At 33.4% G+C, this 25708-nt stretch overlaps 1 protein-coding gene across 1 annotated transcript in view; it reads left to right on the forward strand.

Moving 5' to 3' along the window:
- Nucleotides 1–25708, forward strand: part of tmtc2b (transmembrane O-mannosyltransferase targeting cadherins 2b) — a 217941-nt gene that overhangs the window by 179131 nt on the left and 13102 nt on the right. The window contains exons 9-11 of the mRNA XM_056477886.1: nucleotides 8659–8740; nucleotides 14125–14239; nucleotides 21747–21810. Of these exons, the coding sequence (XP_056333861.1) occupies nucleotides 8659–8740; nucleotides 14125–14239; nucleotides 21747–21810 (261 nt within the window). The remainder of the gene's footprint in view (nucleotides 1–8658; nucleotides 8741–14124; nucleotides 14240–21746; nucleotides 21811–25708) is intronic.

A 25708-nucleotide genomic window follows, 5' to 3' on the forward strand; every position in this document is an offset into this window, starting at 1 on the left:
GTACATTTTTAGTGCGGTATCGGTACTTTTACTCCACTACTTTCCTTCAGGCCGCAGTCACTACTTTATTTTTTCTTGTCTATGGGGATTAGAAAAATCAGTCCTGTGATTCCTGTCCAATCAAATCGCACATAGAAGGTAAATCGCACCATAATGAACTACCTCAAGACATGAGCGATTTATAATTGCGGCAAACTGTTTGGAAGCATTAAAAGTGTCCAAAATGTCCAAAATCTTTACACGCATTGACACAGAGACTGTTTAGATGCATTTCACTGATGAAAAGATGACTGATGTTTACTGTATGATGACCGAAGTAGCCTTAATCACCCAACAGGCACAAGGCGTCAACATGACAATTGACTTTGTACCCCAACATTGTTCGGAATTTGCATTTTGCTTGGAAATGAAAATCAGGTTGACGTCAGGCCTATGTCAGTGTCCAACCTAAAATCAACCAAATATCAACGTCTAATTAAGTTACAGCTTGACGTTGTGTGAATGTTACCACTATGACATCTACAGTATCAGACATTGGATTTTGGTTGCCATACCTGACGAATAAATATCAGTATTTGACGTCAATATGACATTGGTTTAAGATGTTGGCTCAACGTTGGATATTGGTCACTTTCTAACACAACCTATCATCCACAAAATATCAACATCATTTGATGTCATTACTGGGCATCAAAATAACGGTGTCCTTAGACGCTGGCTAGACATTCAGTTTTGGTCACCTGACATCACAACCTAAATCTAACCTAATATTAATGTCTTATGATGTTGCGTGCCTGTTGGGCAATAACTAAATGCACTAAAGAATGTTACGTTTGCACACATACACAAATTACATATAAATACATCAGCTTAATACTCAACAACGTAATACTCACTACTCTTGAGTTCTTTTGAAAGGTCTACTTTTTACTCCTACTTTGAGCAATATTTACAACAGATACTTTTACTTGCACTACATGTTTAGGCAAGTAATGGTACTTTTACTTAAGTATGATTTTTCAATACTCTTTCCATCACTTAGTAGTAGTAGCTGTTATTGTAGTAATAGTTGTTTTTGTTGTTGTTGTTGTACTTGTAGTAGTAGTAGTAGCAGTAGTAGTAGTAGTAGCAGCAATAGTTGTTCTTGTACTTGTTGTTGTACTTGTAGTAGTAGTAGTTGCAGCAATAGTTGTTGTTGTACTTGTAGTAGTAGTAGTTGCAGCAATGGTTGTTGTACTTGTACTTGTTGTAGTACTTGTAGTAGAAGTAGTAGTAGTAGTAGCAATAGTTGTTGTTGTTGTACTTGTACTTGTTGTAGTACTTGTAGTAGTAGTGGTAGTAGTAATAGTTGTTGTTGTTGTACTTGTACTTGCTGTAGTACTTGTAGTAGTTGTTGTATTTGTAGTAGTAGTATTAGAATTAGTTTTAGGTTTTTTTTAATTATTATTTCATATGAAAGAAAGAACTGTATTGTTTTTATTAGACACTCCTAATAATGTTACTAAACCCTGGTGCAGGTAACACAAACTGTGTGATATTTTTATCATACTATTATTTTAGAATGGTTCAGATTTAATTTCAGTTTCGTCATTTCATGCAGCCGACAGTAAATGGTTTGAGATGAAAGGCTTCTGCCTCTGTCCTTCTCCATCTTTCTCTTTTTCTCTCAGTCATCTAAAACCCCAAAACACGCTGTCCTCAAAAATCCCAATCGAGGGATTCACCCCGCTACCAAAGAAAACAAGTAAACTACACAAGCTTCCCGAATGAAGCCATTTGGAGAGGGCAGAACGAGTCAGTCCACAAGAGACAAAGTCGATCCATCATATATCTGCGCCGCTGTGATGAAACTCACTCCCAGTAGAAGCCAAATTCAAAAGCTGTTTTCTCAACTTCAGAGCCGTATTGATTTTGAACAAAGTTTTCGGCTCAGCTCTCAGGTGCTTTGCGGTTTCTGCTTGCTTAATGCAGAAACAGAGTAAAACATGGGTTTCCATAATCCTTTGGGTGTGAAAATAAAGCTCCTCAGGGGTCAAGGGGACTCGGGCAGTGATTTGATCACTTTAATGACCTTCAGCAAACTTGAATGGATGAGGATTTGTTTGCTGGTTCCACTCAAGGTACTTAAAACTGTAGATAATTAAATGTAGATTCCATATTCAGCTGCTTCAGACATGTTAACATATCTGCCATCCTCAAATGGTCAACGTGTCATCATTCACTTAAAAGTATTTCTTGAAATCCCACTATTGTTGTTAAAAAAATATTATGGGTATTTACTTATTGGTTATTTCTAAGTAATGTTAGTTAGCATTGTGTGTCTTGCTGTATTGTTAGTTTGGCAAAAACATCTGCTGAAGTCTGTATATTGATATGCATACTCATATTTACAAATTAGACATGCATGTCCTTAGTAACAGCTGCTAATGATGTATCTAAGTATATTTATCTATGTTTAAAATCCAGATTCACAATGTTTATTTTGCTATTGCATATTGTTTTACTTTAGGGGATCAATTAATCTGTGACTTCTGAGTTTGGAGTGGCTGGTTTGATGGAGTCAGCCACAATATACTTAACCACGCCCCTCTTACTGATAGTTTGCTGCTAGGGAATGATGCACAAAAAGAAATCCCCGCCCTCTACACCATATTCTGTTTACATGGCCAACCCAGACAATACTGTATATACTCTGTAAAAAAATGTGACATATTTTTTTTATTATTCTTACAATTTTAATAACCGATATATTCATCATGTTGAATTTCAGTATTCAAGCTGAATTTTTAGCATCATTACTTCAATATTCAAAGACAAATTACCTTCAGAAATCATTTTAATACTTGTGTACTACTTTAATATTTGTGCTGCTTATCATTTCTGTGGACAGGATTATTTTGATGAACAGAACTTTTTTTAAGCTAAATTCTTTTGCAGTGTTTACTGCCTTTGTCAAATATTTTTTGATAAAAAAAAAATTAAATAATTAATCTCACTGACACAAAATTTTATTAAATTAACCCTTTTGTTTTTAAATTGTTTCATATTTACATTTTTTTATTATTATTATATTATTCAAACATGCTGCACAGCTTTTTTGAGTTGACTCTACTTTTAACCCAAGTACTGCACTTGACTCTATTTAGGTTGTGTCAACTTAAAAAGCTCTGCAGCAAATTGCCTTACATTTTTAAGTTGAGTCAACTTTTCTAGGGTAGTTTTAAACTAGATAAATTTGAATAAAAATCACTTTGTCGAATCTACCAACATCACAAGTTCTCAGAGCAGAGATTTCAAAACCATAAAAAAAATCAATTAACAGATACTTATACAGTGTGAAAACATCATTACTATGAAAAATGAGCAATAAGGAAGAATTTATCTTGTCAGCATCACATTGTGCGCACATCATTTCCAGGTGGGGAACAAGGAAATCTTCACGGTCAGGGGTCGAAAGACAGCGACATGATTAAACTTAGTCGCTTTCCCTGCTGTGCTGACCTTCCCTGACCTTTCCTGACCTCTTTCACAAACTCACAGGGTCACAGAGCCTGACAAAACTGACTTTATGTGCGCACGCGTGTGTGCATGCATGTTTTTGTGTATGTTTGTGAGCACTTTATGTTTGTATGTTTTGTGTATGTTTGTGTGAGTTTCAGGTCTCTGCTTTGCATGTTTAGTATTTTATATATAAAATACCGGTCAAAAGTTTGGGGTCAGTAGGATTTTTAAATGTTTTAAAATAAGCTTGTCCTGCTCACCAAGACTGCATTTATTTCATCAAAAATACAGTACAAATTGTAAAATTGTGAAATGTTATTGCAATATAAAAATAACTGTTCAAAAGTAGTTTTATTTTTAAATTTAAATCTTAATTTAAAGATGAGTTTTCAGCTTCATTACTCCAGGTTCATTATTATTATTATTATTATTGTTATTATTATTATTATTGTTATTGTTGTTGTTGTTATTATTATTAATGTTAATAGTAATAAAAGCAATAATGACTGGAGTAATAATTTAATTTGAAACTACGTACAATAAGAATGCAGTCATTTAAATTTTTTATGAATATTTAACAATTTAACATTTTATTTACATTTAATAAATGCCGCCTTGATGAACCGAATACTGACTCCAAACAAATTAGCCCTGAATTATTAGTCCCCCCTGTTTATGTTTTTCCCCAATTTCTGTTTAACGGAGAGAGGATTTGTTCAACACATTTCTAAACATAATAGTTTTAATAACTCACCTCTAATAACTGATTTATTTTATCTTTGCTATGATGACAGTACATAATATTATACTAGATATTTTTCAAGACACTTCTATACAGCTTAATGTGACATTTAAAGGATAAACTAGGTTAATTAGGTTAACTAGGCAGGTTAGGGTAATTAGGCAAGTTATTGTATAACGATGGTTTGTTCTGTAGACTATTGAAATAAATATAGCTTAAAGGGGTTAATAATTTTGTTAAAAAATTAAAAACTATTTTTATTCTAGCTGAAATAAAACAAATAAGACTTTCTCCAGAAGACAAAATATTATCAGACATACTGTGAAAATTTCCTTGCTCTATTAAACATAATTTGGGAAATATTTAAAAAAGAAAAAAAAAATCAAAGGAGGGCTTATAATTCTGACTACATATACCTTAAAATATTTTTTTAATTTAATTTTAATTTAAAAAAGCATTTAATTAAAAATAAAAATAAAATTTTACAAAATAACAAAAACCCTGGTCTCCTCTTGGTCAGTGCTGAGTGATGTCCCCTCTTATTAACGTAGACGTGTGTGTAATGGAGTTTTTCAGCTGCGTTATTGAATTCTCTCATTTCCGCCATTAATCAGGCTCAGAATCGGCTCTCAAACACCTCAGAGACGTCAGAACAGCAGTGTGTCTGTTGTCTCTCTGATGTCATGCTCAGATTATGGGGTTGGGGGTGCGGCACAGGGGGGTGTGTATGTGTGTGTTGAGAGGAAAAGAGGTGAAGCAGGATATTGCTTTAGAGTGATAACACGACCTCAGCGGAAGACACTGAGACGTGTGTTTGTCAGGAACTTAACAAAGCTTATCGCTGTGCTGAATCTGTACTGGATGTAATAATGATAATACTAAAAAACAAAAACGAAAGGTTTAGTTTAATCAAATTTAGTGTCAGTGAGATTTATTTATTTATGTTTTTAGCAAAAGAATATTTGTAAAAAGGCCGTAAACACTGCAAAAGAATATAGCTTAAAAATCTGGGAATCTTTAGCTTAAGAATCCTGTCCACAGAAATGATAAGCTATACAAATATTAAAGTAGCACACAAGTATTAAAATTATTTCTGAAGGTAATTTGGCTTTGAATATTGGATTAATGATGCTAAAAATTCAGCTTGAATACTGAAATTCAACATGATGAATATAATGGTTATAACGGTTATTTAAAATTGTAAGAATGTTTCAGAAAAATGCAGTAAAGTCTCATTTTTAATAATTTTTAAGCTGTATTTTTATAACATGCGGTCCTGGTGCGTATACGAGATTTCTTTCAAAAGCATTAAACACTTTTTTTTTTTTTTTTTTTTTTAGAAACCCCTTTATCTGACCCATTACTCCCCTTTGCATAGATTATACAGGTCAAGTGTCCCATGAGTCAGCATTCTTTATTTCTTTCACTGTCTCGACATGGTGTAAGTTCACAAACATCCATGTCTAACATTAAACAGCACTGTCTTGGTATATTGTAGGCATCTCTGTGAGTGCAATGTATTGATTTAAAGTTACACTTCGCTGTGCTGGGGATTTAAATTATGAAGTATAAATAAAAATAAATCACTTTTTTTGCAGCTGGCCTGCAGAGAACGGCATGCATGGTTAATCAGGTGAATCATGGGTTTGATAACGCCTCTCAGACTACAGCCAGAATGATTTGTATTCAGATTTTTTTCCTTTCTTTTTTATACACTGTAAAACCCAACAGTCAACTTTATCAAACGAAATGAGTGTAGTTAACTCAAAATTTACTGAAAGTCAATTCTACTCATTTGAAAAGAGTTTTGAACTCAATGTTGAAGGTAATGAGTTAATTAAATACCTCATTACTTCAACTTAAATGCGGTAAGTTTACAGTACTCATAGATTCGTTTTTGGTTTTTTTTATTCAAACTGTTTGTAGCAATCGGATTCCTCAAATGGTTTGAGTTGCCTTAACTTATTGAGTTTTACAGTACTCGGTTGGTTTGAGTTCTCTTCATTTATTGGGTTTTACTGTGCTTGAATTGCTTCATTTACTCAAATGGATGAAGTTCACAGTACTCATTAGGATTAGTTTTTGAACTTAAATGGTTTGTTGCAATCGATTTCCTCAAATGGTTTGAGTTACCTTAAGTTATTGGGTTTTACAGTGTATGTATGCACTACCAGGCAAAAAGTCGCAAACATTAAGATGTTTCAGGAACACATTATAATAACTACACACTATGAATCAATAATTAAGCATTAGCAAATTGTGAATTCATTATTTGTTAAGCATTAACTCTGCATTAATAGACATTAATAAGCAGTTTATAAATAGAGCTACAAATGCTGTATTGTCGACAAACACATTTACAATGTACTTAATGATTGTATTTTCATACTTTATTAATGATTATTATTTCATTAAGTATTGCATTATTTACAAACCAGTTATTTAAGTATAGTTGGTGCTATTTTAAGATCATTGAGAATGCATAAGTAAATGATTAATAAACTATTCAAAATAACATTCATATGTCTTATTATTCAGGCATAAATTAAGTTATTAATAAATGCTTTATTAAGTCAACTTCATCCAATTCTGTGGCCTAATCTAAACTGAGGACTTTTATGCTTTATAAATCCCTTATAAATGACAATTTAAGGCTCAGTTATATTCTAAACAGGAAAAAAGAAAAGAAATGACTTTCTAAACTATATCAAATGAAAAATAAATCTTTGTAATCTTATATAAAATAAAATTACTGTACAGTTTAAACTTCACTAAATAACTTTGAAACGTTGCATTATATTGTATTGTTAAATTATTATATTGGTGTTGTTTTATCCAATTTTATTTATTGTATTTATTTCTAATTGTATTTTAACACTCCTACTACCAAAAATACCTAAGAATATCAAAAAAACAATAAAAACAGTAGTATTTTGAAATATTATTTCAGTTTAAAATGGACTATATGCAGTATGTTTTAAATATATTTCAAGTGTAATTTAGTACTGTTTCAAACCTGAATTTTCAGTATCTCATGATCCTTCAGTAATCTTTCATATATACTGTATTGCAATATTTTGCTGGAAATAAAAAAACTAATATTTTTAATGTTTCATTATAATATTATTTCAGAAGAATTGCTTAATGCTTAAAATGATTAACATAATTGCAAAACTTAATATAAACAGTCCTCAGTCCTCATTTTGAAAATGAATATTTTTATCTATTTCTCAGTGAATGATACATTGTAACAAAGTAATATACATTGGTGCATTTGAACAAAACAGATTTGTTAAACAGATATTTATTAAAATAATATTTTTGTCACCAAACATATTTAGAAATACAAATATAATTCAATTAAATTCAAGCAAAATATATAAAAAAAAATTACAACCTACAAAATTTTTCCTTTTTCCTTTCCTTTTTTTTTTTTTTTTGCTTCTCTTAATTTTCCTCTTTTTTTTAAATTGTATTTAATGTTTTTCTTCAACATAAATTTGAGACTGCACGGTGGCGCAGTGGGTAGCACTTTCGCCTCACAGCAAGAAGATCGCTGGTTCGGCTGGGTCAGTTGTCATTTCGTGTGGAGTTTGCATGTTCTCCCCGTGTTGGCGTGGGTTTCCTCCGGGTGCTCCTGGAGCTCCTGGAATTCCAAATGCATGTGGTACAGGTGAATTGGGTAAGCTAAATTGTCCGTAGTGTATGTGTGTGAATGAATGTGTATGGATGTTTCCCAGTGATGGGTTGCAGCTGGAAGGGCATCCGCTGTGTAGTTTTACTAGTGTACTAGTTTTAAGTTATAAGTAATTTTGTTACATTAGCTCCAGATTTGGCTTTAGTACTGACTAATATATATGCACACATATATTGTATACAGTAGCTTCCTGTTCAAAATATGAATATAAATATGAATTTAACAATAGATTTGAGAGGGGTGTACTTATATACGCTGAGCACTGTATTTAATACAATGCCAAAGTTTTGGACTAAAGTTTTGGTAATTATTACTCTCAATTACTTAAATATTTCATGTCGGTTTATTTTTATATGAAAATAGCCATATAAGAACAGAATGACATGCAAATCCCATTGCATTAAAAAATAAAATCTTATTTTAGTTAGTGCTTATTTTAGTTAGTGCTATAAAGCTATGGTGCAAAAACGTTTTTGATGTTTTGCGCCAGAGCCCTGTTCAATTTTTAAAGTGAACACAAGGAAAGCCTCTTGAAGTTATTCATGCAGTCCGACTGTGCAATTATAGCAGCAAAAGGCAATGGAATTCCTGAACGCATTTCCTGCTGCTCCAGTGAACATTATACATCAGGTCAAAGGTCAGAAATGAAAAATGAAAGATTCCGTGAAAACCTCACCCTGAAGAGATTCCTTATACGCCGTGTTTGTTTTCATTTCAGGGTCAAAAAACGGAAGCAGAGAAGTTCTTTCTCAAGGCGATTGAGCTGGACCCTACTAAAGGAAACTGCTACATGCATTATGGTTAGTAATGATTTATTTTATCTCTCCTAAACATGTATTACATATAAAATGAGCTAACACATTTGAAAGATAATGAGTCCACACATAGACTTTACTGAAATACAGTGTGCTGCACTAAAAAGGCTATGGATGTTTTTATTTTTTAATGTTTCCTGTTTAACTTTTTGACCTTCTGCTCAAAATATTAACTAAAATTTATACTTTTTATTACCTTTTCAAAAAATGTATGTTAATGTAGCTCAGATTGTAGATTTTGAGACTTTCTGAGCCCAAAACCCAACTAACTTTTGTAATTCTCCAGCTGTGATTCTTGGAGGTTTTTGGGTCACTCAAACTGTCCTCCTAACAGTGATAAAGATAGACAAAGATCCTCTTCCTGGCTGATTCATAACACTGTGGAATTTGGAATTTCTTCATTATTGTCCTGTGTTTTTAGTGTTTTTGCTATTTTTCTTATTGCCACTATCCATTTTGTGAAGCTCAACAAGCTTTTCATGCAAAATCACAGCCATGTTTTTGGTCTTACCTATTTGTAGTGAATGATAGAATGAGTTTCAGTCAAAGACTATAGAATACACAAGACATTTCACTCGTATAGTTTTGAATGGGGAAAAGTGTAATGGTCAATATGGTGAATGAAGCCCCACTTACTAGTACAGGAGCCAATCAGTGATCCTTATAGATTGACGCATCTCCAACATTTCTACGTTTCTCGGACGAGACTCGTGCTCTTACGACAGTTAAGTGGTCAACAAACACACTGGAATCTCAGAGAATACTTGCTTCACAGACATAAAAAATATATCCAAGCTTGAAATTTGTGCTTTTAAATGAACCAAGTGCACTTGAAAACAAAAGTTTTTTGGTTTTGTAATCTGTATGAAACTAACGCGAGGTACAGTCTATGTTGTTAAACACACATCACATGACAGCAACTACTGAAACGCTCACAAACTTGTAGACAATGAGTCACTTTCATTTCTGGAGGAGATTTACCACCAAGACCAAGTTGTGGATAATTTAAAAAGGGCAGCATGATCAGATGATCATTATCCAAAGGATAATAATGTGTAGAACGGCCCTAAATGAGGTTGGTGTCATGATTTCCTTCCTTTAGAGTGTGCATGCGCATTAGCTCGGGCAACCTGAAAATATGCAGATTTTGTTTGATTCGGACGTTTAGAAGCGAAACTAAAAAGACGGTTGTTGTTTAATTTTATTGGTGATACCAAATATGTAATGTAATCGTAAGCTTGGCAAACAGTTTTGAAGAAATTGGTGTTTCCCCTTTTAGACAAAATGCCCGAGCATACTGCCCTAGAGGCGTTTTAAAGATGACCACCAAGTGAAATGACTTGCCTTAAAGGGACTTTGGTTTTGATCCTTATATTGATAAATATTATTTTAGATATTATATGTGATGTAAATGTGTTTCTTGCAGTGTTGGGCATGTTACTTAAAGTAATAAGTCTGTCTGTCTGTCTGTCTGTCTGTCTGTCTGTCTGTCTGTCTATCTATCTATCTATCTATCTATCTATCTATCTATCTATCTATCTATATTATATATATATATATATATATATATATATATATATATATAAAATGGCATTGTAATGAGGAAACAGTAATTTATTTGAATACTCGTTACTTAAAATCTTAATTTCGTTAGTAACACTGTTTATTTATAATGCTGTTATTCCCATCACTGCTTTCTAGTCAAGCAAGTGAACAAAAAAAAATGAAATATCAATGGGAAAAAACTTCAAAAATGTTTTATTAATGTGAATTCACAGGGGTGCCAATAATTATGCACGTTAAAAAAATAAAACTGTTGTGTGTTTGCAATTGTTTGTTCTGAACTAGAGCAGAGATGTTTGTTTTGTTAATATTTTAGGCGAACATTCAAATTGCTGAACAATACATAATAAATACATTTTTTTCACAGCCTTTTAAGGTTTCTTCCAAAAAAACAAACTCCACATTGGCCATAATTGTTCACATTTAGCTCTTTAGCTGACGTTAGTCTTGTAATTGAGGTTTCGTTTGTAGGTTGTTTCGCAGTAAGATAGATGGTGTCATGCAGGGAGGCATTGTTTCTGTGTTATCTGAAGCGTACCTGGTGTACAGATGTTATTCCTGTGAGACCAAGCCACCCACGCCTCAGCGAGCAGACAGAGAGAGAATAAAGCCTTATTTCTCCAAGGAAAACTGCGGAGCGTTCATGTGTCCTCATGAATGTGATTTTAGCCAAATTATAGCCTACAGCCATTTTAAACAACTTAGATTTGATTTATAGGAGCTCTTTTTACTTTCTAGGGATTGTTCCTGCAATAGTTTTAAACACCTTTATTTTGACTTTGGCTTGTTTATGCAAAAGAATAAAAAAATTAAATGTGCCTTGTGACATTTTTCTTGTAATTGTGTATTAACTTTTTGAAATTTGGAATCTGCATAACCTCAACATTGTAAGAAAGTTTCTAGCAATTCTAGTAGTGATTCTAAGGGAAAAAAAATATCTATCAATTCAATTCACTTCACCTTTATTTGTATAGCGCTTATACAATGTATATTGTGTCAAAGCAGCTTCACATAAAAGGTCACAGTAAATAGGAACAGTGTAGTTCAGTTTGTAGTGTTTAAGTTCAGTTCAGTTGAGCTCAGTACAGTGTGGTTTAATAATCACTACTGAGAGTCCAAATATTGAAGGGCAAATCCAACGATGCGCAGCTCTACAGATCCCGAACCATGCAAGCCAGTGGCGACAGCGGAGAGGGAAAAAAAACTTCACTAAAGGTGGAAGTGAAGAAAAAAAAACTTGAGAGAAACCAGGCTCAGTTGGGCACGATCATTTTAATTTCTCCGCTGGCCAAACGTCTTGTGCAGAGCTGTAGTCTCAGTGGCGGAGGCTGGAAGCTGGCCTCAGCGAAGACTCGTCTGTCTCTGGAGCGTCACAGGAATCAGTCTCATGTTCTCCACTCTTCCATGACCATCACAGTAGCTGCTCAGGATTCGGCCAGGTCCAGGATATGGGAACCTTGGGATCATCTCGTCGTTGGTCTTGGATTGAATCAGTGACTCTGCATAGTCTGAGGGCCTCGGGAAGAGTATCCCCAGGTGGAAATGGAGAATAAAGAAAATAATTAGTGTAGCTGATGTTCACAGTGTATATCAACAAGATGCATAACCTCTGTGGGAGCCCCCTAAGTGGTGCACTAAATGTATGCTTTACTGAACAGATAGGTCTTTAATCTAGTTTTGAACTGAGAGAGTGTGTCTGAGCCTCGGACGTTATCAGGAAGGCTATTCCAGAGTTTAGGAGCTATAAATGAGAAGGCTCGACCTCCTTTACTCGACTTTGCTATTCTAGGTACTACCAGAAGCCCTGAGTTTTGAGACCTTAAAGAGCGAGTTGGATTGTAGCGAGACAGAAGATTGGTTAGATAAACAGGAGCTAGATTATTTAAAGCTTTATATGTAAGAAGCAATATTTTAAATTCAATACGAAACTTAACAGGCATCTATCACTATATATAAACCCTAAAATGCTATTTTTTTTCTCTGTTTATTTTGATCTTATTCCATTTTTATCTTACAAATTTTATGTCTCAATATTTCAAAAATGTGAGAAAAATAAGGTTGTTTTAATATAATCTTGAAATTTTAAGAAAAAGGTTGAACTTAGCTTTTTCAATCCTGTGGTTTTGGACACTGGTTTTCTTGGTCTTTAACAAACGTTGGAAAATGGCAAAAATTAAATGTCAAAATGAAACATTCACAATTATGAAACATCTTAAAATGTTTTCTTTTCATTAAAACCTATAGCATTCAGTCACTCAATTTTATATTCATACTGTTTCTGTTAATTATATATTTTCAGTTAAAATAACAATTAATTGAATTAATATTTATATGCATGTATTTTTTAAATAATAGTGTTTACCAGGATTCTGCTTTGTTATTAGTCATTTTTATTTTATTTATTATTATTATTATTATTATTATTATTATTATTATTATTTATTTGTTTATTTTTTATTTATTTATTTTATTTTTTTTTTTTCTGAGGTCCTAGATTTTCAAAGTTGACCTGTTCCCTAGACGCTTTCAGGTATGGATTAAGTCCAAAAAAACTGCATCACTGCCTAACCTCAACAATCTGTTTTCCACTCAAACGCTGCCAAGGCATCTGCGTAATATAATTTAGTACGTGTCTGATCAGACATCTTCAGAACATGTACTATCCAGAGGCCATAAGGATGATCTTATATTTCCTTCTATTGTTCTCGGGTGCACAACCACTGTACTGGAGAAATGTGATTTCTTTGTCCTCTTTTTCGTTTTGCATGATCAAGACTACTGTCATATACCACAGGAAGAAAGATACTTTTATTTACTTGATTACAGATTTTGTGCCGGTACATATTTTTACATATATTCTAATATAAAAAAAATCTAAATAATTGCTATTGCATTATGCATTTTTACAGTTTTGTTTTTGCCTTTTTTTCATTGTCAGCAAATTTCAATCAGCAAAATTGACAAAAATTATGAATTATGAAGTTGATTCAGTTGCACTTTCACTAACATTTCAAATTCAGTGATTACAAATTAGACTCAAAATAATGATGACAAAGTTTTTTCAACTTGTATTTTCATACAAGACTATGCCATTTTATTTTTTAACAACCTATCGAGGGAAATTAATTGGAAAAATACTTGCAAATCTGCACTTGCAAAAACACTTGTGGAACTGCACTTCAAGGCACTTTATTTTTTTCAATCATCAAATTTCATGCGCAGCAAAATGGACTAAAACTCTAAAAAGTTGATTGAGCTGCACTTTCACTAACATTTCCATTACCGTCACAACAAAATAAATTGAAAATAATGATGAAAAAGTTTGTTTCAACTTGCATATCTTTTATGTTTTATGTTTTTAACACCCTAGTGAGGACAATTAATTGGAAAAATGCGTTCGGAACTGCCCTTTAAGGCACTTTATTGGAGAAAAAAAAGAAGAAGTTTGCACAACCGCTTTGCCAAATAGCAACAAGCTGTTTCTTCCACTTCAGTCTTGACCGATGCCTCTAGCAAAGTAACTGCAGAGGTTTCAGATCCCAGTCGGTCTCTCTTTCCGCAACCTTACAGGAGTAAGCATTTAATTTGTCACGGAAACATGCCTATCGGAGAAATCTCAATTGGACAAATGGTCTGTCAGATGGTTCGCGCGGCGTACAGCGCCCTTGCTGTCTCGTGTTTCACAGAATCATGGAGAGGGCAGACCAAACTATCTGTCCCACAGCCAAGCGAAATATTTCTCATTTGTCTTTCCGAGGGAGTAAAAGCAAATATAAAATGAAATTTCCCCCCTTTTGCCTCCTCAGGTCAGTTTTTGCTGGAGGAGTCGCGGCTTTTGGAGGCCGCTGAAATGGCAGAGAAAGCCGCCCAGCTGGACACTGAAGAATTTGATGTGGTTTTCAGTGCAGCTCACATGCTCAGGTGAGAAGGACATGCAAGAATATGTGTTTTTTTTTTTTTGTTGTTGTTGCTATAATTAAGTAGCCATACTTCTATACGAAGCATATATGTCTCCTGTAGCAAACAGCAGCCGTATTGGTGCTTAACTGGTAGTTTGCAACCCAAAAATGTGACTATTGACCTTATTCTTCAATGTGGAATTGTGCTTGTTTTAGAACTTCCGATTGAGTTGCCTATGAGAGAAATTACTAGAAAGAATAAATGCCAAAAAAACGGTCAAACTGCTTGCTCTACAAACAAGTGGGTTCATGACAATACAGACCAAGCAGAGTAATAAAATAAAAAAATATCAGTTGGCAACATCCAGCAGCATAACGAGCTGTTTTTAACTTTTAAAAATGAATGGAAGTGAATGAGACTGGATGTCTCAAGCCTTAAAGATTCAAATGGCTGCGCGCGTTCATATGCGAAGAATAAGGTGAATAGAGAAGCAGATAACTTTTTAGCAGATTAAATTTGATTTATTTATTTTTTTCTCTAATCAAGTAGCCAAATTTCTAGACAAAACATAAATGTTTCCAGTAGCAAACAGCAGCCATATTGATTCTCAACTCGTAGTTTGCAAACCAAAAATGTGACTATAGAGAAGCAGATAACTTTTTCAGCAGATTAAAATGTAATTATTTATTTTTTTGCTCTAATTAAGTAGCCAAATTTCTAGACAAAACATAAATGTTTCCTGTTGCATACAGCAGTCATGTTGCTTCTCAACTGGTAGTTTGCACCCCAAAAATGTGACTACACAGAGAAGAAGATAACTCTTTTAAACATATATATTTCCTGTAGCAAACAGCAGCCATATGGGCTCTCAGTTTGTAGTTTGCAACTCAAAATTGTGACTATAGAGAGAAGCGGATAACCTTTTTAGCAGATTAAAGTTATTTATTTATTTATTGTTGCTATAATCAAATAGTCATATTTCTAGACAAAGCATTCATGTTTCCTGTAGCAAACAGCAGTCATGTTGGTTCTCAACTTGTAGTTTGCAACCCAAAAATGTGAATATAGAGAGCAGCAGATAAATCTGTTTAGCAGACTGTTTATTTATTTGTTTGCTATAATCAAGTAACCATATTTCTAGACGAAGCATACATGTTTTTGATGCATACAGCAGTCATGTTGGTTCTCAACTGGTAGTTTGCAACCCAAAAATGTGACTATACAGAGAAGTAGATAACTTTTTTAAACATATATATTTTCTGTAGCAAACAGCAACCATATTGATTATCAAATGGTAGTTTCCAACCTAAAATGTGACTATAGAGAGAAGCAGATAGCTTTTGAAGCAAATTAAAATGTATTTGTTTATTTTTTGCTATAATCAAGAAGCCATATTCCTAGATTAATCATAAATGTTTCCTGTTGCAAATAGCAGCCATATTGGTTCTCAACCCAAAAATGTGACTTTAGAGAAGCAGATAACCTTTTTAGAGAACAATAAATTTATTTAAAAACAGAAATGGATTTACACATGTAAACAATACTACAATAATATAGCTTTACAGCAGAAAGTCATGTTTGTTCATAATTATTTTATCTCCAAAAGAATTTCTGTCAGTTGTTTAATCACAATTATTTTGTGCTGAATTATATTATTGTTATGAATTTTAAAACTGACAAAAAAGTATGTTTGGCAGATAGTCCCACTCCAAAACTTTCAAACAAATCTCTCTCAAGCCGTCACAAACTGTATACACTGTAAATCAAAATGATTGTTGTCTAAAGTTTTTAGCTGAATCAAATGTACTTCTCTAGTCATCTCAACTCACAGCAATCAAACTGACTAAATTTTATGGTAAACTTTGTATAACTACAACAGATGTAACTTGAATAACTTACTGTGAAATGACTGTGTAATTATTGCTTAAAATGACACTTGGGTCAATCCATGTAAAATCAACCAAAGCTTTCTTTCTAAAATATCAAGTTTTGTTCAATTTTTTAGACCATTTCATTGTGATGATGTTATTGGTCCATGAAGATTTCCTGCTTTTTGTGAAACTATTTCCTAACTGTAACAAGAGGCAATTCAATCATAACTTGATGTTAAAACAGCTTTGATAACATTATTTATCAATATGTGGACAACATGTTTGGATTCTCGAAAGCTATGGAAATGAAAAATGTAAAACAGGAAATACGTTAGGAACGTACGTGTTATTGTTTACATCCCTCAAAATGGTCTGAGTACCAGTAATCTAAAAACCAAGATCTAAAATATATCTTTGATACTTGAAGTAAATTGAGAGCAAAATCCAAATTGCAACTCTTTCTTTTTAATATCGTAATAAAAATTAAACAGAAAATTAATTGAAGTAAAAAAAATTAAACTGTGAACAATACTGGAACTGTGCTGGTTTGCCAATGTTTGATGTCCAGTGTGAAATCTGGATCCTGAAGCTGAAGCAATCGAGAACTGCTATACTTGAGGATGTTTTTCTATCTCTTTCACCCTCTCTCTTTCTCTCAGTCTTTCCTCCTGCCCTTTTATATGGATGCTTTCTTTCTATTGCCATACACCGCAGGACATGTAATGGAAATCCTGCATTAATGCCTTTGCCTCAAGCTTTCTATTGAATACACTCCTTATAATTACTACATGGAGTTCACATGGTATACCATTACATGTTTTCTAAAAAAAAAAAAAAAGTGTTCCAACCCTACAGCAGATTTTTGCACGGCACTTTATTCTACAAGAACACTGTGTTGTTAATTGCAGTCTCAGGCTGCGTCCCCTGCTTTCGTGTTGGGATTGCGGTCCTCATTTGAAGATCGGGTTCCTGCTGTGTTTGTCTTGGATGGACTTGCAGAAGGGTCTCAGATGGGGGCCGAATTCAAGTGGGGAGGCTTCAGATGTGTGGCGTTTTTCTTACAGCTCTCAGGGGCCCGTCTGCTCCGACAACTTTACTTCCTCCGTATCAGTTTTGCTGCACTCTTCAAACGACCATTGGGTTATTTGAAACCTCGACCAAACTGTGTCGCCATGGCACACTGAGAACGAAATTACAGTTGGAGTCAGAATTATTAGCCATTTTGAATTATTAACCCATCCCACCCCCTGTATTATTTTCTCCCAATTTCTGTGTAACAGAATGAAGATTATCAACACATTTCTAAACATAATAGTTTTAATATTTTTCAAGACACTAGTATTCAATTTAAAGCTTTAACTAGATTATTAGGTTAACTGCGCAAGTTAGGGTAATTAGGCAAGTCATTGTATCATAAGGAAGTGTAAAAAGGGAACAGCTCTCAGAGATAATTTGGGGATAGATTATAAAGGCATTTACAGTTAGGTCCATAAATATTTAAAAATTGGCGCAATTCTAACATTTTGGGCTCTGTACACCAACACAATTGATTTAAATTAATCAATTATGATTAAAAATATAAAATTAAATAAATCAGAAGTGGTTTAACTGCAGACTGTTAGCTTTAATTTGAGGGTATTTACGTCCAAATCAGGTGAACGGTGTAGGAATTATAACAGTTTGCATATTTGCTTCCCATTTGTTATGGGTCCAAAAGTAATTGAACAATTGTCTTCTAAGCTGTTCCATGGCCAGGTGTGTGTTATTCCCTTATTATCCCAATTACAATGAGCAGATAGAAGGTCCAGAGTTCATTTCAAGTGTGCTATTTGCATTTGGATTCTTTTACTGCAAACTCTCAAGATGAGATCCAAAGAGCTGTCACTATCAGTCAAGCAAGCCATCATTAGGCTGAAAAAACAAAACAAACCCATGAGAGAGATAGCAAAAACATTAGGCATGGCCAAAACAACTGTTTGGAACATTATTAAAAAGAACAAACGCACTAGTGACCTCAGAAACACCAAAAGACCCGGAAGACCACGGAAAACAACTGTGGTGGATGACCGAAGAATTTTTTCTCTAGTGAAGAAAGCACCCTTGGCCAGATCAAGAACAATCTCCAGGAGATAGGTGTATGCGTGTCAAAGTCAACAATCAAGAGTAGACTACACCACAGTGAATACAGAGAGTTCACCACAAGATTAAACCATTGGTGAGCCTTAGAAACAGGAAGGCCAGATTAGAGTTCTAAAAAAGCCTTCACAGTGCTGGAACAATGTCCTATGAACAAATGAGATCAAGATCAACTTGTACCAGAGTCTTGGGAAGAGAAGAGTATGGAGAAGAAAAGGAACTGCTCATGATCCTAAGCAGTGAAGCATGGTGGTAGTAGTGTCATGGCGTGGGAATGTATGGCTGTCAATAGAACTGGTTTTCTGATTTATTAATAATGTGATTGTTGACAAAAGCAGCAGGATGAATTCTGAAGTGTTACAGGCAATATTATCTGCTCATTCATTCATTCATTCATTCATTCATTCATTCATTCATTCATTCATTCATTCATTTATTCATTTTCTTTTCAGCATAGTCCCTTTATTAATCTGGGGTCGCCACAGCGAAATGAACCACCAACTTATCCAGCATATGTTTTATGCAGTGGGTGCCCTTCCAGCTGCAACCCATGACTGGGAAACACCATACACTCTCATTCATTCACACACATACACTACAGACAATTTAACTCACCCAATTCACCTAGCACATGTCTTTGGACTGTGGGGGAAACCGGAGCACCCAGAGGAAACCCACGCCAACACGGGGAGAACATGAAAACTCCACACAGAAATGCCAACTGACCCAGCCGGGGCTTGAACCAGTGACCTTCTTGCTCAGAGGCAATCGTGCTACCCACTGCGCCATCGTGAGGCCTATTTTCTGCTCATATTGAGCCAAATGTTTCAGAACTCATTGGACGGTGCTTCACAGTGCAGATGGAGAATGACCCAAAGCATTACTGCAAAAGCAACCAAAGAGTTTTTGAAGGGAAAGAAGTGAAATGTTATGCAATGGCCAAGTCAATCCCCTAAACTGAATCCGATTGAGCATGCATTTCACTAGCTGAAAACAAAACAGAAGGGAAAATGCCCCAAGACCATGCAAGAACTGAAGACAGTTGCTGTAGAGACCTAGCAGAGCACCACCAGAAATGAAACCCAGCATCTGGTGATGTCAATGTGTCCCAGACTGCAGGTTGTAATTGGTTGCAAGGATTTTCAACCAAGTATTAAAAAGTGAAAGTTTGATTTATGATTATTATTCTGTGCGATTATTTTGGTCCCTTAACAAGTGGGAGGCACATATGTAAACTGTTGTAATTCCTACACAGTTCACCTGATTTGGACGTAAATACCATCAAATTAAAGCTAACAGTTCGTTTTATTTCAAATCCATTGTGTTGGTGTATAGAGCCAAAATGTTAGAATTTTGTCGATGTCCAAATATTTGTGGACCTAACTGTATATACCAGTAAAAGCACTTTAAAATCAGTTCTGAATAAATGTACACTGGATTAATTGTTCACCTTGGTTAAATTATGATGACCTATTCTGCTTACCTGAAGTTTAGAAAGACCTAATTAAAGTTCTCATATCGTATTATAGTGAAGAGCTCTGCGTTACTTTATGGGTATCCTCTGAAGGCTGGTGACCCCTTCAGAATGACATAACGAATAGACTTGCGGTTGGGATTGGAGGAAAAGTTTTTGTTGCAAGAAATTAAACATTAGTTTTATTGTATTTGGGAGGTTTCGCTCTGACATAAAGAGGTTCGGTTGTTGCTGTGTTTTAGATTTACACCATATATTGAATTTGTGGTCATGGAGCCAAAGCCACTCTCAACACCGCTGTGTTTTGGACTTGTGTTAAGGGTGGTCACTTTCCCACTGTGGAATATAAGGAAAGCCATTGTCCCTCCAGACAGTTGTGGTCATTATCAAGCCACGTTTTTATTGTGTGTATGTGAATGGGAAACTACACAGGCTCGTTGTTTGGGAGGAAAGGATTGTAAAAAAGTTGTGAAAGGTGGACAACAACACATGGTTCTGGTTAAGTGCTCAAATCCACTGTTGGGAACTGGACATCCTAAAGAATTGAATGTAACTTTTTTAATAATGTTTTCAAGTTAACAAATTGTTTTTACATTTATACTGCATTTTTCAAAAAGATTTAAAACTTCATCTAGATTATTTGTGCCATGATAGAAAATGAGGATCCCTAAATTACAGTTATTCATTGAAAAGCATTGTTCTTTGATAAAATATTTTGGTCACACTTTATTTTTAGGTATTTTAATATTGACTTTTATCTGAATAAAGTACTAATATGCTGCTTATTAATATTTAGTAAGTTAGTAGTTGGGTTTAATGAGTAGGCTTAGGGATGTAGAATAAGATCATACATTCATTCATTTATTTTATTTTCGGCTTAGTGTTTTATTAATCTGGGATCACCACAGCGGAATGAACTGCCAACTTATCCAGCATGTTTTATGCAACGGATGCCCTTCCAGTTGCAACCCAGTACTGGGAAACATCCATACAAACTCATTCACACACATACACTATGAACAATTTAGCTTACCCAATTCAGCTATACCGCATGTTTTCGGACTTGTGGGGGAAAACGGAGCACCCTGAGGAAACCCACGCAAACATGGGGAGAAAATGCAAACTCCACACAGAAACACCAACTGACCCAGTCGAGGCTCGAACCAGTGACCTTCTTGCTGTGAGGCGATTTTATATTTTATTTTTTAGTTTAATATTTAAACTATGACAGAGCTGGGATATGAAATGATTAAAAAAAAATAGGAGTTAGGAATGAGATTAAAAAGTGTTGTAGGCTGGATTCATTTTTCAAAGAGTCATAATATCTATCTTGAACTCGCTTCACTCAACTCTTTCTTTTTAACTCATAACATCTTCAGTTTTATTTGTACAATTTATCTCCAGAAATATAAATCAACATTATGTCTTCATTTAATATCTTCCTCATTCATCTCTCTTGCTCATTTCAAGATTAAGATATTGAAATGTTTTGCACACCTACTATTTATCCCTCATCTCTTTGCTCGAGTACATATGATTTTTCATTTATAAAAAGCAGTTTCTTGAAGCGTTTAACCGTAGCTCTTTTCACCAAAGAGTTTTGTTGAACATGAAGGAAGGTTTATAGAACTGGCCAGTATAAAAAAGCGGTCATTTATCATATGACCTGGGACCAGGGAATCTTAGGCTCTTTCATCATAACTCAGTTTGTCTTGGCTGACAGTCATTGACTCCATATTGAATTGTATAATTTTTATGTTATTTTATTGTTTTTTTTATTTTTATGTTATTTTATAGTTTTTTTATTTTATTTTATTTTATTCAAGATGTTAAAGAACATCAAAGAGCATCCAGTAGGTTGTAGGTCACAACCTTAAAAATGAAGACTTTTTTTCTTCTGCTGAAAGTAGTGAAGTCAGGCAGTTTTATAACCCTGTTTGGCATCTGCAGGGCTTTTCATGTTGGTCAAATAGTCCCCGGTTTAATGGCCAGTGATAAACTTGTGCGACAGGATGAAGTAACACATGATGTTTATTTGCTTTTTCAGGCAAGCCAGTCTCAATGATGCCGCTGAGAAATACTACAGACAAGCTGCCAGCCTGAGACCCAATGTAAGTACTCAAAACACACAGGACATTTGCAATTCCCTCAAAGCTTTAATGACGGCAAGTGAATACAGTTTAACCAAAAAATTGTTTTTTAAAAAATGTTGCGTTTCAATATGCAGTTAAAGCATTATTTCATTAAATAGGTGGAATTTTTCCATATAATTCTAGCACAAAAATCTGAATATTGGAGTAAAAGTGAAAATTGGAGTAATGAGTAATGCAGTAGAAGGTTTTTACAGAGAAGATTGCAAGGTTTCTGTATTATCATGCAATTTTAAAAGGTCTATTCCAGACTTTCTAAGTCAGCTGATTTTATTTTATTTTATTTTATTTATTTATTTATTTATTTATTTATTTATTTATTTATTTATTTATTTATTTATTTATTTATTTTATTTATATATTTTATTTTATTTAATTGTATTATTTTTCATTTTATTTTTTGTTTTATTTAATTATTTTAAATTTTTCAATTTAATTAATTAATTTTTTTTAATTTTATATTTAATTTAATTTTATTATCATTTATTTTATTGTTTTATTTTTTTGTTTAATTTTAATTTACTTTATTTTAAATTTACATTTTTTTTATTTCTTATTTAATTTAATTTATTTTATAATTTTATATTTTATATATGGGATCATGGAATATAAGGTGTTTTTGTTTGTCTTTTAAAATGTTACTTCTAATTGATCAAAATGTATTTTTTTCTATACTATTTGTTTTATGTTTTTTGTGTTTTGCCATTTTGTATAATTATTCCTTTTATTACAAACTTTTATGTCCATATCCAAAAGCATAAATCACAAAGTATAAAAGAAACTTACAATACAAGAACATTGTTAACAATACATATTGTTATGGTTATTTTATTTATTTATTTATTTTTGACTCCCATTTTATTCCTTTCTCACTTGTATCAAGCAATCAAATCACCAGGCAGTACCTGTTAAAATACTGTCTGTGGCTGTTTTTTGTCTGCGCAGTGCTCAACCAGTCCCTTCTGGAGGGGAAAAGGTTTTTTTATAGCACTTTCTATACTCAAACACAATGGTTTTTTTTAATATATATATATAATACATCGCAGATGGTACAGAAGGGATTTGAACCGTGTCCTGGCTGGCTAAAATCTGCAGGAAATCTGTGGCAGTTAAAAAAATTCAAGCTCCTCTAATTTTTGTTAACAGAATTCAATGATAACAGAATTGCTCAACACAGCAGCTGCCTGTTTTTATACTTATTATAGGTAAAAGAGGTTCTGTTGTCTGTAAAAGTCATGGAAAAGTTTTAGAATTTGACATTCGAGCCTTAATTACTTGCATGTAAATTAGGCCTAATCAACACACTTATTTATGTTTTTACATTGTGCTTATATTTGAAGAAATGATCAGTATATAAATGCAACTGTAATTAATTTCTTTTATAACATTAATAATTCCACTCTGGACCAATCCCTTACACCCGTACCACCACATCTTACTGTACCTGAATCCCACCTCAGTTGCAATACAACATGAATGCAGTAAGTAGCTTGCACTTATTCTTTTCCTAGTAGTTTTGTCACTTTTCAACTTGTAGAAAGTCGGAAAAGTGAAAAATACTTCATATAATATGTTATACATGCAGTCAAATTATGTGTGAGCATATTCCTCTGTAAAACACTTGACTAAATAGAGGCACATATACAGTTGAAGTCAAAATTATTAGCCCTCCCTGTGAATCGTTTTCTTTTTCAAATATTTCCCAAATGATGTTTAACAGAGCAAGGAATTTTTCACAGTATTTCCTATAATATTTTTTCTTCTGGAAATAAGTCTTATTTGTTTTATTTCAGCTACAATAAAAGCATTTTAAGGTCAATATTATTAGCCCCCTGAAGCAATATTTTTTTTCAAAAATACAAACTACCGTTATACAGGTACAATGATTTATATAACCTAATTAACCTAGTTAAGTCTTTAAATTGCACTTTAAACTGAATACTAGTATCTTGAAAATTATCTAGTAAAATATTGAATACTGAAAAAGCACATTATGCAAAGCCTATAAGGACAAAATCTCAAAATTGACCGGTGGATGTGCAAAGCGTGATTTTTGCCTGCAGTGTTTCATCTTCATTGGCGTGCCTCGGTTGCTCTACACATGTTTATTTGGTGACCAACTGTAGAAGCTCTGCTGGCGGGACTTTAAAGGGACGTGGTAAGTCAGGAAAGTGTACCGTGAGGCTCACAGAACACACAGTTGTTTGATTTCTTTGGAAAATGTGAAGCGTTTGATGTTGGATGAGCAGCTGCCTGAAGGGAAGTTGCCCTGTTTGCCAAACAGTAGTGCAAACTGGAAATGTAAAAAAAGAAAAAGAAAAAAAAATGAATGATTAAACTTAATTTTTCTTATAAACCCTTTTCTGTTAGCTTAATTAAAACAGTTGTCATTGTTTCAACCAAGTTTTTTTTATTTATTTATTTATTTATTTATTTATTTATTTATTTATTTATTTATTTATTTATTTATTTATCTATTTATTTATTTATTTATTTATTTATTTATTTATTTATTTATTTAAATGTTTGTTTATGTATTTTTCTAATAATAATAATTATTATAATTATTATTATAATTATAATTATTATTATTATTATTATTAATATTATTATATTTTTATTACATATATTATTTTTATTTTTTTTAATTATTATTATTATTGTTATTATTATTACAAATGTCATTTTATCTTTAAATAATCTTATCTATATATATATATATATATATATATATATATATATATATATATATATATATATATATATATATATATATATATATATATATATATATATATATATATATAAAATTTATTATTATTGATCTTCATTAAAACCATGATAAAAGATAAAACAACATTTGTAATTATTATCATAATCATTATTATCAACCTTCATTAAAACCATGATAAAATACAAAACGACACTACCTCTCAAATTCTCTGCTACCAGCTGCAAAGCCCTTCTTTTATTTACTTTATTTTTAGAAAATGCAGCCTTTATTCTAGTGTTGTGCGTTGTCTGGATTTTGTTGCACGGTCTGCAGGGATGTTTGTCTCCTTAGCAGCTGTTGAAACAAAGGTCCCAAGATCCTTTCCACATCTGGTCCGGCTGATGCTGTGACTGCATGCCAGTCTGCTGTTGTGTGGGATTCAGTGAGGTTAAAGTGTGGAGGCAGAAGAGGAAGGAAGAGGTCAGGAAATTTCTGGAGGCCTCAGCAGGACAGATTCCTCTTCACTTCCTTTCACCTGACTCTGTCTAGAAACACTTTTTTTTATTCTGCAGAAGGTCTCTACAATCATCTGGAGAGCCTTAAACACTGAAATGCACACAAAAATAAATATGCACATACAAATGAATACACATATTAGTTTTAAGATGAGACACTGCAAGCAAAAACACTCTTTCATGTCCTGTTTTGAGATTTTGCACTTATTGAAGTTATTTATAAACTAATTTTGAGAGGATCACGTGCTAATGATTTACCACAGCCAGTCCCATATTTGCTAATCATGGTCCTGCAATCATATGATTCCTAAGTTTCTGTATATGACCACAGTCTTCAGTCTTTCAAGGTGGGAAGAAACCCCCCTTCCTCCCCTATTTCTCCTTTTTTCTCATAGATTGGGTGGCACAGCGCCCCAGTTGTTAGCACTGTTGGCCCCACAGCAAGAAAGTTTTTATGTTATCCCCGTGTCCTCGGGTTCTCCAGTTTCCTCCCACCATGCAAAGATATGCATCATACGTAGCAGACTAAGCAAAATAGGCATTCTGTCTAGTTCCCTTCCTTCTCAAAGTAATTAACCTTAGCCACTTCATCCGTGGAGTTTTTGAGATCTACCTGAGCTCAATCTCTCCT

The sequence above is a fragment of the Danio aesculapii genome, chromosome 18 (genome assembly GCF_903798145.1).
Source record: "Danio aesculapii chromosome 18, fDanAes4.1, whole genome shotgun sequence".
NCBI classification, from domain to species: Eukaryota; Metazoa; Chordata; class Actinopteri; order Cypriniformes; family Danionidae; genus Danio; species Danio aesculapii.